Source organism: Rhagoletis pomonella, unplaced genomic scaffold, assembly GCF_013731165.1.
Source record: "Rhagoletis pomonella isolate Grant_MI unplaced genomic scaffold, Rhpom_1.0 Rhpom_scaffold_00001, whole genome shotgun sequence".
Taxonomy (NCBI): Eukaryota; Metazoa; Arthropoda; class Insecta; order Diptera; family Tephritidae; genus Rhagoletis; species Rhagoletis pomonella.
In genome coordinates this window covers 39,215,048-39,226,889 of record NW_023458555.1, presented here as the reverse complement: position 1 = coordinate 39,226,889, position 11,842 = coordinate 39,215,048, and the positions used below count along the sequence as shown (strand labels likewise).

Genomic DNA, 11,842 nt, shown 5'->3' with positions numbered 1-11,842 from the left:
ACGTTGAAGCGGAAAGTTCGACGGAAGAAATGACTGCTGACTTTCCCCGTCAAAAATTAGCAACAGTAAAGGAGCGATAAAAAAAGGTTGTATCGCAATAAGAGGCTGCCCTATGAACCATCAAGAGGATAGGTGCGGTAGCAGATCCCACGAGGGACGAAAATGAGCCAGAAGAACAGCAAGGCTTTCGACAAAAGAGATTCGCAGCCAAAGACAAGAAGTTTGTTTGGCAGCGACCCGTAGACGGGCGAACCCTGGGACCAAGAAGCCTAAGAGGAACTTCAAATCTGCAAGAACTTCTAAATCAAGTTAACCGAAAGAAGTAACCATGTCATCTCATAAATAGACGGAGCTTCTGAGGCAAATGATTAAGTTTGGCCACACGGAATCAAACAAGCGCTTGTTTTCTTTTGAGGGCGCGAAATGGTTCATTGGCATCAAAATTAGCGACGGGTACTCTCATAAGGATAAAGTGAGCCATCTAGAAGCTTCAAAACCTGTGGTACAACGACAGACTTGAATTGGTGGATAGAGTGCTAATTCCCTGCATTCCGAAGTAAAAGCTGTGATTACTTTGCGTAGTAAAGTTGTGAGCTTCACTGGACTCTTTCCAGCATCGAAATCCGAGCAGACGAACGCAAGATTTAATGATACTCCATGTTTCCACTACAACACTACCTTCTAAAATCAAGAAAGAATCCGAAAATATACTCTATCCCAAGTTCGGCAGCTACGCTAAAAACGAGAAGTCCTAGCGACAACCTACAAATTAGAGGCACGAGAGGTTGAAAATGACTTGGCCTAGAGGACTTCGACTGCCTAACTATAGCCATAGTAGAGATCGATACTGATAAAGCCGATGCTTCTACAAAAATGTGAGCCTGCCTAACAGAAGGCTATTTCGGCAAGGAGGTTAAAGATGTGATGGAGATTGAGGTGCAGAGCTTACAGCGTGGACCTAGAGCAGGAGCCATATCTCTCATCGGGAGCTTTGGTCTCTGGCTTATATTCATCAAATTTCAAAACATATTAAGCGAACTAAGAAGACAGGGTAGTAATCGTACAATGTTGGACAGCGCTTGTTAGCAGCATAGAATGGATCTACTCACCTTCGCCTATGCAAATGGCATGACACTTATGGTTAAAGAGAGTCGAATTCTGGACACCAGACAAAATAGGCGCGAGAAGACATTGGAGCATTTTATGATAATAAAACTACAGCTATCGGGTTTTGGTGTAAGCACTTACTGGTCATTATACGAGAGGAAGTCACCCAGTAGGGATGAGAATCTCATATGATTCTTACTTCCACAGTTTCCGCGAAGATTATAGGCTTACTACTGTCAACACTTTCAACTCGGATATCCAGTTTTAGCGAATAATAACCAATACGAAACTAAGTATAAACTTAATCGAAAAATTATGTGAAACATTCATTAATAAAGGAATGCGCCTGTTCATGTAAAAAATGTAATGTATTAAAATCTTCACTCCACTCACCTATTCAGTGTCTCCGGCAATAGCAGACACAATCCAGCGCCCAAAAGTGAAAGTATACCCAATATTATCTCCGGCATTGGTTGGAAGAAGGACCGAGTATACAAAATATATGAGCTGAAGAAGGTAAACGCATAGCCCATGACGTGCACCACTGCCACACCTTGGCCGCGCACACAAGTCGGTATCAGCTCAGTGGCATATTGAGCGCCCGAATTGTAGGCGACGGTGACACCAAATCGACCTATGACCGACAAAACCACTACCAGTATAACATCTGAAATTGGAATTTAAAAAAGCATAAATTCTTTGTTCGAAAATACTGGATTTATTACCACACATTAGCGATTACCTTTCTCGCCGCCACTACGTTCCGTGCAGAAGAGTATCGCTCCAGTGACCGATATAAAAATGCCACTTAGCAGCAGTGACATGGAAGCCATCGCTTTGCGGCCGATACGATCTTGCAACACGATCAGCAGTATGCAAGCTGGCAATATGGCTGTGGCGCTCAAAGTGAACATGACAAATGGCGATATGCCGAGACCTTGGACATTACGCGACACCGCATCGTAGCACAAAGTGATGACCATGCTGCGATAAAAAAAAAGCTCACAATGCACACATACACGCAATGTAATCTGTCTTTTTCTAATCAATAAACAAACTTACGATTTGAAAAACAAAATGAGCGTGTTACGCCGCAAGCGTGGTGTTGCAAATAGCCCGAAGAGATTTGGTCCAGATTTCGTATGCAATTGACTGCGTTTGCATTCATCTATGAATTCCGTATAGACAGACTCTTCCACCGCACGCCCGTTGATCTTCGCTACACGCTTTAGACATTTAACGGCTTTGTCGTATTTTTGCTTGGAGATCAGCCATTGCACACTCTCGGGCACAATGAAGTAGAAGAGCGGCACAATGGCAAAGGGTACTGAGGTGGCGAGTAGGAAGCCGCGCCAACTATGCAACAGTACAGCAATCCATGGCGCAGCCATTGAGCCGAGACAATAGAAAAACCCAATGCAGATGCTGAGACCGATTGTGCGCAGAGACGGACGCAAATACTCCATTACTGCGGAGGGATTACAAGAATTTTTATTCATTTAGTATGTATTAAAGAAGTTGTTAATTGATGCGCGACATTGATGTTAAAATCGAATGGATAATAATAAACATATGCTTCTTAAATATATTCAACAAATTAATCAATTAAATTAACAGTAGAAAAATATTTATATTTCAAAGAAAATGGATACAAATAAAAAATGCTGTTCGGCAAGTTAAAATTTAAAGGAATTTTTTAGAGTGGGGTGTTTTAAACCTACAACATACAAAAAGAGATGATTCCAAATTGATGCAACTTTACAAACGGCATCAGGACTGTAACGAACTTTATCAAACCGAACCGGGAGGAGAAGGCTACATGAAAACAGGAGGACTAGCTTGTTTGAGACCAATTGAGCTTTGGGGATACGCTTTCTATATTTTCGCCTCGTTAAAAATAATTTAGGAATATTTGAAACCTTTTCAAAACGAATTTTTTAGAAAACTCTACCTTTTTTGACTTCAAGTTAAATTCGTTAAATTGCTCTCTTCCACACTCACCCAAAATATACATCATAACGAAATTGCTATCTGTCGCCATGCCGGATAAGAAGCGAAATAGCGAAAATGTTGGCAGCGTTGTGCCAAATACCGTCAGAGAATTGCCAACCATGGCCACAATATTTGCAACAATCAAGATGGGTAGGCGACCTGAGGAGATAAGAAAGAAATACATATGCAATGAAATTTTGAACATAAAAAAGAAGTATATAAAAAATGTGTGTTTAGCTTACCCAAACTGTCTGCCAGAAAACCAAAGAGCAGGCTGCCCACCACTGAGCCAACGAAAAACATCGACTGCCCCAGCGTTGCTTGCCACGCGCGATCACAAATCCAATTCAGTTCGCTAGTGAAGCTCTGATAACCCATATACAATTCATAGTCAAAGTGCTGGCACACTGCTGAAAAATTCGTTGGCGCCAAAGCATCATCCTCAGCTGCCAACCGATGTGGATGGCATGATGAGTCCGACTGCTTGCTAGCTTCCGCATAGGCATCCATAGGATCCGTGTAGCCATCAAGGCACCTGGCGAAAGGAATTAAAAAAAATATATATTCCAAAAATATATTTTAAATTATTTTACTAATTCCTAAGTAGCGTAGCGGGCTGACGCACAGTGGTCTGAAATCAAAGAGTAGTTTTCAATATATCGTAGAGATACCAATTCTTAACCGATTTAATGATTTTTTTTTTTCAATGAAAGCTGATGAAATTTAAATGAAAAAGGTTTGTCGAGAACGATTCTTGATTTTTTTTTTGTTTATACTAAATTTTGTTTGTGCAAAATGCAGAGAAATTAGCAATTTTGTATAAGAAAATCGATTCTCCTGTTCCCGATAATAAATTTAACATAAAAAAAACTAGTCGAAAGCAATTACAGGGTTCCCTCAAATGGAGAAAAAATCGCACAAAAAAAATTTGAAATGTTGTAAAAAAATCACCGAAAATTCAATTTTCAGAAAAATTCAAATTTTCAGAAAAAATAGGTGTGCAAAGTGCAATTTTCAAGTTGATTTTAAATATTTTTTTTGCTGCCATTTCGAGCACTCTTTACTCATGTGGAAGCAAATGTCTAGCACCGCTATTTTAAACCCTACTTTTTGATTTCAAATCACTGTGCGCCGAATAACTCGATACTGGATGAGAAGCACATTTTACGAACTGAAAAACGATATGCAGTATTGGGATGACGTGATGGAAATAAACGACTTCGATTTGAGGCGATTTGAATTTTCTCATACGAGTTCACCAGACCAACGCGTCGCGACGGGACGTACAGTGGGATAAATGAAGGTGGTCGTATGAAATGTTTATAACAAACTAAAAGCGATTTACCTTTACTTTATAACACCAAATTATTAACGACGTATTGTTTACTAATTTAAATAAATTTTGTATACAATTCTTTTTCAAAAATTGGCTTTTACCGATTGGTAAGAAATTTCATTAGCTCTTTTATTTATAAAAAAATAAAAAAATATCGGATGAAAATTTAGACCTGTAGACTGATTTTTCCTACACCACTTTCATTTTCTCCACTGGATAATGGGCCAGCAGATAATCAAAAATAGCGAAAGTTGCCCAAAATAAAGTTTTGAAATTTATTGAATGGACTATCTAATTATAGATAAATAGAGGCACACTTGGCCCAAGTTTCAAACAAATTGATTAATTATTTCTTTTTATTGAAATTATTTTTAATTCACGTTCCGCCTCTTTGTAGAAAATATCATTTATTTTTCTTCAAAAGAAGAAAAGAACGCGAATCTTTAAGATTCAGGTGATTAGTTTCTCCAAATACAAAATAATGAATCTAATATGGCGGTCGAGTGTATTAGACAAAATATTGAATTATTATAATACCTGATGCAAAGGTTTTTTTTTAACTGGTTTATAACGAATTCAAATTTTTACTATAACGCCTGCAGTTAGCCTACGATAAATTTAGTATTAAGGGTCCATCACGTGGAGGTTGCAGAGCTATATTTATACCCCTTTTTTACTTTTTTTTAGTTCATATTTCTTCTTTTTTGTTTGTAAGTTCCACATCGAGGAGTTCATTTTCTGATTTCTCTTCATTTTCAGATTCGGAGGAATAACTGTCATCTGAGCCAACTTGATTAGTCTCCCTGATATTTGGAACATCAAGTAAAGCTATGTAGACAATTTGAGGCATTTTTGATCGTAAACATTTTTCTTTAAATTCTTACTTGAGATTAAGGGATCTGTTGAATCTCCTGCTCTATAAAAATATCTGAAGTCGCTGATCTATTAAATATTCTGCTGTGTCTTCAAAACCCTCTTCAGCTGCTAGCCTACTAGCAGAGGACTGTGCCTTATAGGTTTTGATGTAGACTACAGCATTTTCTAAACAAAACGCCTTAAAACGGATCTCATTATTTAACTAGATAATAGACACGATATACATTCTAAGATGATTTTGAAGTTTCTGAGCAATTTCTTATCAAGACTAAGGCACTTTGCAAATAAATCGTGATTTTTTAATGCTATTCTGGCTGTATTTTCACCAGTACTATACATTACCAGAACTCCCTGGTTCAGGTTATCTGCTTTGAAGCTTAGCTTTTCCCAAAGCATTTTTAGATTTTCAGCTTTTCGTTTTGCACATACTGTTTTATTTTTCATGGATTATATTTGCCATTGTTTGATAAGAAGCCGATATAAAATATGTATGTATGCATGAAAATAATTATTTTTTATAATTCATCCGCCATATTGAATCCGCCTTTTTTAATTTTCAAAATATGACTTCAGTTTCGTAACTAGCTACCCCAAAACCCCCTATAGACAGTTTCATAAACAATTTTATGATTTTTTTTAAATCATCCGTCATTTTAAATTTTCCAAATTTGACAAAAGATTTGTAATTAGCTAGCTTAACCCCCCTTTGTACGAAGTCTCATTAAAATACATACAACAAACTTTTTTTATCTACATACTCGTGAGTAGTGATAGAACGATACGAGTACCGAGTACAGAATATCGATACTTTTCATGAGTACTGAGTAGTATCGAGAACTCGATACTTTTTCACAAGTACTGAGTAAATATCGCGAATGCCGAAAAGTATTGACGAGTTAAGAATTTTCTAAGTAAATTTTTTTTAATTACCCAATAAATATTGTGGCGAACGTTCGAAAATTAACTTCAATATACAATATGAATGTTATAAAAATGAACATAAAGCTCATTTACTTTAATACTGTCATAACTCAAAAAACCGAAACCCCGAGAAAACGCCTTTAAAGTTTTAACTTCACATATCGTCACCCTCATGCCAGAAGCATGAATGTGCAAATTTATCAGCTTTGAGTTATTAGGTTGACTTGGTTAACCTTTGGATGTTCTATGTTATACCAAACCCAGAATTATCGTATTTCGTATTTCATTACAAAAACCAAATTTTACAGGAAAGTATTTTTTGTATTTTTCTCTGCTTTGGCTAGCACCATCAATACCAATATTTAGATTTGCTGAGATAATTGAGAAATATAGCTAAACGCAAGATTTTTTGTAGAAAGGTCTCTACATTCTATTTCTTAGCACACATGATAATTTCGTCCACGAGAAAAAAATCATTGTCACATACGATAAAATTTACAGTCAATTTTAGGGGTAGCTATTGGAATTTAAGCCGTAATTTTTGAACAGGTGATGCGTTATGGGTTGTAAAACAAAGTTGCATCAAAAAGTCAATTTCGTAAAAAAAGTAACATACGATAATTTTGCGCAAAGGGGTCGATACTATTTTACAATTTTGATTGCATAAATATAGAGTTAAATCTCGTAAAAAAAAAACTTTCAAACTTGATTTCCCAAAATTTTCATTTCTAAACATTCATGTTTTTGGCACCCGGGCGACGATATGTATACTCCATACTAATAATTAATACATATTTTGTTCTAGTGATACTGGTAATTGACTTAGTTATGAAATTTTTACACAACCTAGAAGAAAATGTAGCGGTCATTTCAACATTGGGTTCGGTTAAAAATATTTAAATAATTGAAAAACTAATATCCTGCCTCACCTTTGATAATGAATGGTGGCAGAGGGTGGTCTTCCGACTCGAGAACTTGGCCACTCTCTAGCATAAGGCAGCCGTCGCTAACCCATGTATTCTACCTTCGTTGTGAATTCGAAATCTAGCCCATTCTTGAAGAAAATGTTTACGAAAGAGAGCTTATCTTTGGGCTTTACCCCATTTGCTTCTAGTCTTTTGCTTTTTCCACAAATGTTTGATCCGAACCGAAAACCTTACCACTTTCTATAAAGGTTTAAAGGTTCGTTTCAACCGATTTTCAATGATAAATGTACCCGCCTTTTTCTTTTTGTTAAACATGGTAATACCTACCATGTTTGTTTACCATGTGACAATATCAAATATAAAGGCAACCCATCTCATTTGACAGACACTTGACCCTTAACCTTGCGCGTTGTTGCACTTGACACTTGACACTTAAACTTGCGCGTTATTTTTTTGTTTTTCGAACCGTTGAACCGAACCGAAACCCCGGTTCAAAGACCAAAAAAACCGCTTTGATGAACCAATCCAAAAGTGCAAAAACGGTTCTAACCGTACCGACCAAATTTTTCATCCGGTTCACGTCCCTGCCAAAAACTCCTTTAGATTAGATTAAAACTATTAAAAACAGTCAGTATTCAATTTATAAATAGGATGGGGTGAAAAAGCAAAGCAATCTGATATTTTTTCCTTTTTGCATTTGATTTGAGAATACTTGCAAGTACGAGTATTATCGATACTTTTTTGCAAGTATGAGTACTGGCATCGATTCTTTTTTAGAGTATTCTATATGAGTACTAGTATAGATACTTTTCTAAAAAGTTCTATCACTACAAGTGAGTGACAGGCCACACGTGAATTCCTGCTCATTTGGTTGAAAAGGACCCGCACATAGCTCGCACTCAGTTACAGAACTAAGCAAGGCTTATTCAGGGAGGCTTCGAGGGTCGACTCCATTGAGCTAGTAGGATAGCAGACCAATTTTCGAATTCCTAGGTGGTCACTTCACGAGACAAAAACCGCTGATTACGGTTGGAATACATTTGAACCTTATGTTCTGTTCAGTTTGGATTATTTCTCACATTTTCTTAAGTGGCATTTCAATTGCAGTGTTACCAGTGGATGTGCGAAGTTATGTGAAGTATCCGTAATTAGACCTTAAATGCTGATTCTGCACGTGTTATGCGTTCGGACCAACAAAAGAGCTTTTCTTACAAGATTTGAAGAGTTTTATACCCAATTTAATCTCATCACTGCAGTCGCAAGTTTTAAATACTGATGTAATATGGCTTAAGCTTTACCAAGACGTGGAAGGAAAAATGTGCCCGCAAATTATTCCAAGCACTCTTCAGCTAAAAGAAGAATTGGTCGGTTGACGTGTCCAAAGTTATAAGTTATGTCGTAACATATGTATATAAAAAAATTCCTAAGAATTGATGCCTCCTCCTTTTTTTGAAGTCGGTTAAAAAGTTAACTATCTCATAAAATAGTAGTATAATCGGTCCTTGGGGAGTACGGGAGTATGGATGACAAAATAGCCTAGTACTTTCGGCAACACTGAATGTAATGTGACTCACCAATATTTCGGCACGAAGCTTATGATTGTTTGTGAGTAGTAATGCAGCGCCGATAGCAAATTGATGATGCAAAATAGCAGCAACATAATCGCCTGCAAGCGATGACAATCGCCGCATTTCTCCAAAATTTTATCCAGCTCCAACATTTTTGACGATGCTGATGCAGGGTTTGGTTTTTACTGCGGTAGGAAAAGAGTTTAAACAAGTCTAAACCGTATGCAAAATTTTAATTACGCTGTCACTTCACTTTTAAGAGCTGTTTCCAGCTGTCAAGAAAAACGAAAAATTCATATAAAATGACGCACAAGAAATGGAAAAGAAATTTTATTTTATCAAAATTTCTTACATAAAGCGTGTGTGAAGCGGTAACAAAGTTCGCGGCGAGTAAATTTTTGAAAACTATGAGGTGAATAAAATTTGAGTAGCTCATGAGGCTAGTGAAATTTTTGACAAATGCATAGAAAATTCTGACAATCGCAACGATTGTTGATGTGCGCAATTTTTCGTTAAATGAAAGCTTAAATTGATGAATTGCAATCAACGATGGCAGATGTTTTCTTAAAATATTAATTTCACTTCAATTTGTAATATTTTATTCGGCATAAATTTGCGGTTATCAAAAATTTACTGTTGTCAATAAATCTTTCAGCAGATTGGCAAAACTTTCTCACCATAGTAAAAATATTATTCAACAGTTTCCCCATAGAACTTTGTTACCGCTTCACACGCCCATAAATCAGTTTGTAGCTCTCAAGAAAAAAATTTTCAAGGCATCAAGGCATATTGAGCATGCAGTATCAGTACAGCAGCTGATTTGATTTTGTTTTTTTTTTCAAATTATTTGGTCTCAAAATTTCAAATATTTTTATTTTCTTCTCACAAAAATTCCAAATTGATAAAATCTATTTGCATGTGAAACCATTTTCCATACAAACAAGCGATTGAATAGCAACATTTGGAACGCTCGCCCAACTCAGCAGCACAACCGCTGATTACTGGGCCATGCAAAGGATGGATCAATGCTTCGAGAAGAAAGAAAGTTGCAACAATTTTCATTTTTTCGAATTGCAATTTTTTATTTTTTTTTGCATTTCGCATGGCACGCTATGAATTAGAAGAAAAAAATCAGAACCGTTTTTGACACTTTCGATACCGGAAGCAACAACAAAATACACGCAAATGTTATTTTTGCTTTAATGCTACTACCTCATTGATATGCCTTGGTTCGCATATATATTTCTTTAAGAAAATTTACAGCAAAAGCAAAGTGCTTTTTTCAGCAACCAAAATAATGAAAAATATTTCTTGTGATTTTTCTTGAGAGCTGGATTCTAACTGCCATACCTAAACTAAAGCGTCAGCGTTGTCTGGCCGTCAAAAAAAATTCTCATGCTCATACAATTTGTATAAAGCATACCGAAATAACGCGGCGTCAACGCTGAGCGGATGGAAAATCCGATTTTGACAGGGCGTTAAGAAGTGAAGTTGTCTGCAGAAAACTGTCATTTTCGCATTTCACACAAACAAACCTATGCTTGTTGTTTGTGTTAGTTCTTAATTGGCGTAGCGTTGCCGCTTTTGTTTACATAGGCATTGCACTTCGGCGGTAACGCTAGGCGCCAGAAAACGCTCCGCCCAACGTTTTTGTATAGGTATGGCAGTAAGCTTAAGCTGGAACTATAATACTTGTAGGCACTCACATAAGCTGAAATAATTATTTTACTGCAGCTACGACTTCGCTCTTTGTTATTGAAATATTCACTGTGATTGTTTACATTGTACTATTTTGATTGGCGCGAAATGTTCTGAAGCTGTTGTTTAATGGCTTTTGTCTTATCAATCACAGAATACTGTAACAGATCCGCAAGGTTATTGCTTAATTGATGTTGAAAATCGAAGTTGACAGCCTTAATTCAATGTACTGAGTTCAAAGAACTCTTAATCATATGAATCGCGTTGATCTTTTTAAAGTATGTAATCTTTATTCTGGGAAAACACATGTTTTTTTTATATTTTTTGTATTACATGCCTATACGTACATATATGTATATGCAATTGTGAAATATGTACATTCAGTGCCGGAAATAGCATTTTAGACCAAATTCGAAACAATATTGCAGTCACTTATTTTACTAATTTTGTTAAATTTCCAACTAATTAATAGCACTAAAATGACAAGTTGAATAAAATTCTACTAATATGTATAATATGTATATGTGAAAGCTCGCGAGTATGTTGGTTGGTCTTTGTTTGCTTTAAAATTGGCATACAGATAGCTTATGATCCGGATTAACATATAGCATATTCCTTGAAAAGCGATGTGTGCTGCTTAAATAATGAAATTGTACTTTAAACTATAAGTTGATCTAAATTTTACAATATAGATGCCAAATGAACGCGATTAATTTACGAAATTTTTTTTACAGGATTGTCAGCTATTTGAAAATTAAAATATTAAAATTCAATTTTATCAATAAGTTGAATCATGATAAAAATATTGTAAGGTAGAACCGCTGAGAGTCACTTTTAAAATTCTTGACGTTTCCAAACAATTTAATTTTTAAATTTACTCACAAACTCACACATTTTCATTTTCAATCTCAAGCACAACAATTTCGAACAATTTCATTTTTTTATTTTCACTTTTATATGATTTTAAAATGTTGGCAAACTTCAAAAAAAAATCATGGCCGACAAATTGAGAGAACGGTTCTACCTTGCTATATTTTTATCATGAGTTGAATGGCGTATTTCAATATGGATGTTAATCGAAAAAGGTATAAGTACGCTTCGTTCCGAAAATATTTTTGAATTAAATTGTATCAATATGTAAAATGAAACATTACAAATGACAATCAAGGCTTTATTTTGGAAATATTTTTAAAACTCATTGGCACCCCTCTAAATGTCGTATAAAATTTAATCAGGTATTTTATTGAAATATTACTATACGAAGGTCAAACTATACAGATTGAAAAAGATTTATTACGAAAACAGTTTTGAGCAGGGTGTCCGCTGTTTTAAAGAATCTAATTCAAGTGAAAATTTGCCAATGGAATATCTTTCGTCTTTACAGAAAATATAAATGGAATATAAAAATGAGGTATTGA

General features: G+C 35.8%; 1 protein-coding gene across 3 annotated transcripts in view; it reads right to left on the bottom strand.

The window, feature by feature from the left end:
* LOC118744054 (organic cation transporter protein) overlaps positions 1–10,669 on the bottom strand; it is an 11,386-nt gene extending 717 nt beyond the window's left edge. Inside the window, exons 1-7 of one of the 3 annotated variants that reach the window (XM_036476815.1) lie at positions 10,433–10,669; positions 8,733–8,998; positions 3,342–3,634; positions 3,109–3,258; positions 2,170–2,575; positions 1,850–2,091; positions 1,501–1,774 (exon numbers count right to left, since the gene is read on the bottom strand). In XM_036476815.1, coding sequence (XP_036332708.1) covers positions 1,501–1,774; positions 1,850–2,091; positions 2,170–2,575; positions 3,109–3,258; positions 3,342–3,634; positions 8,733–8,878 — 1,511 coding nt within the window. In that variant the 5' untranslated portion in view covers positions 8,879–8,998; positions 10,433–10,669. The remainder of the gene's footprint in view (positions 1–1,500; positions 1,775–1,849; positions 2,092–2,169; positions 2,576–3,108; positions 3,259–3,341; positions 3,635–8,732; positions 8,999–10,432) is intronic. The other 2 variants (XM_036476821.1, XM_036476822.1) reach the window with 2 other exon arrangements.
* Between the last annotated feature and the right edge of the window lie 1,173 nt (positions 10,670–11,842).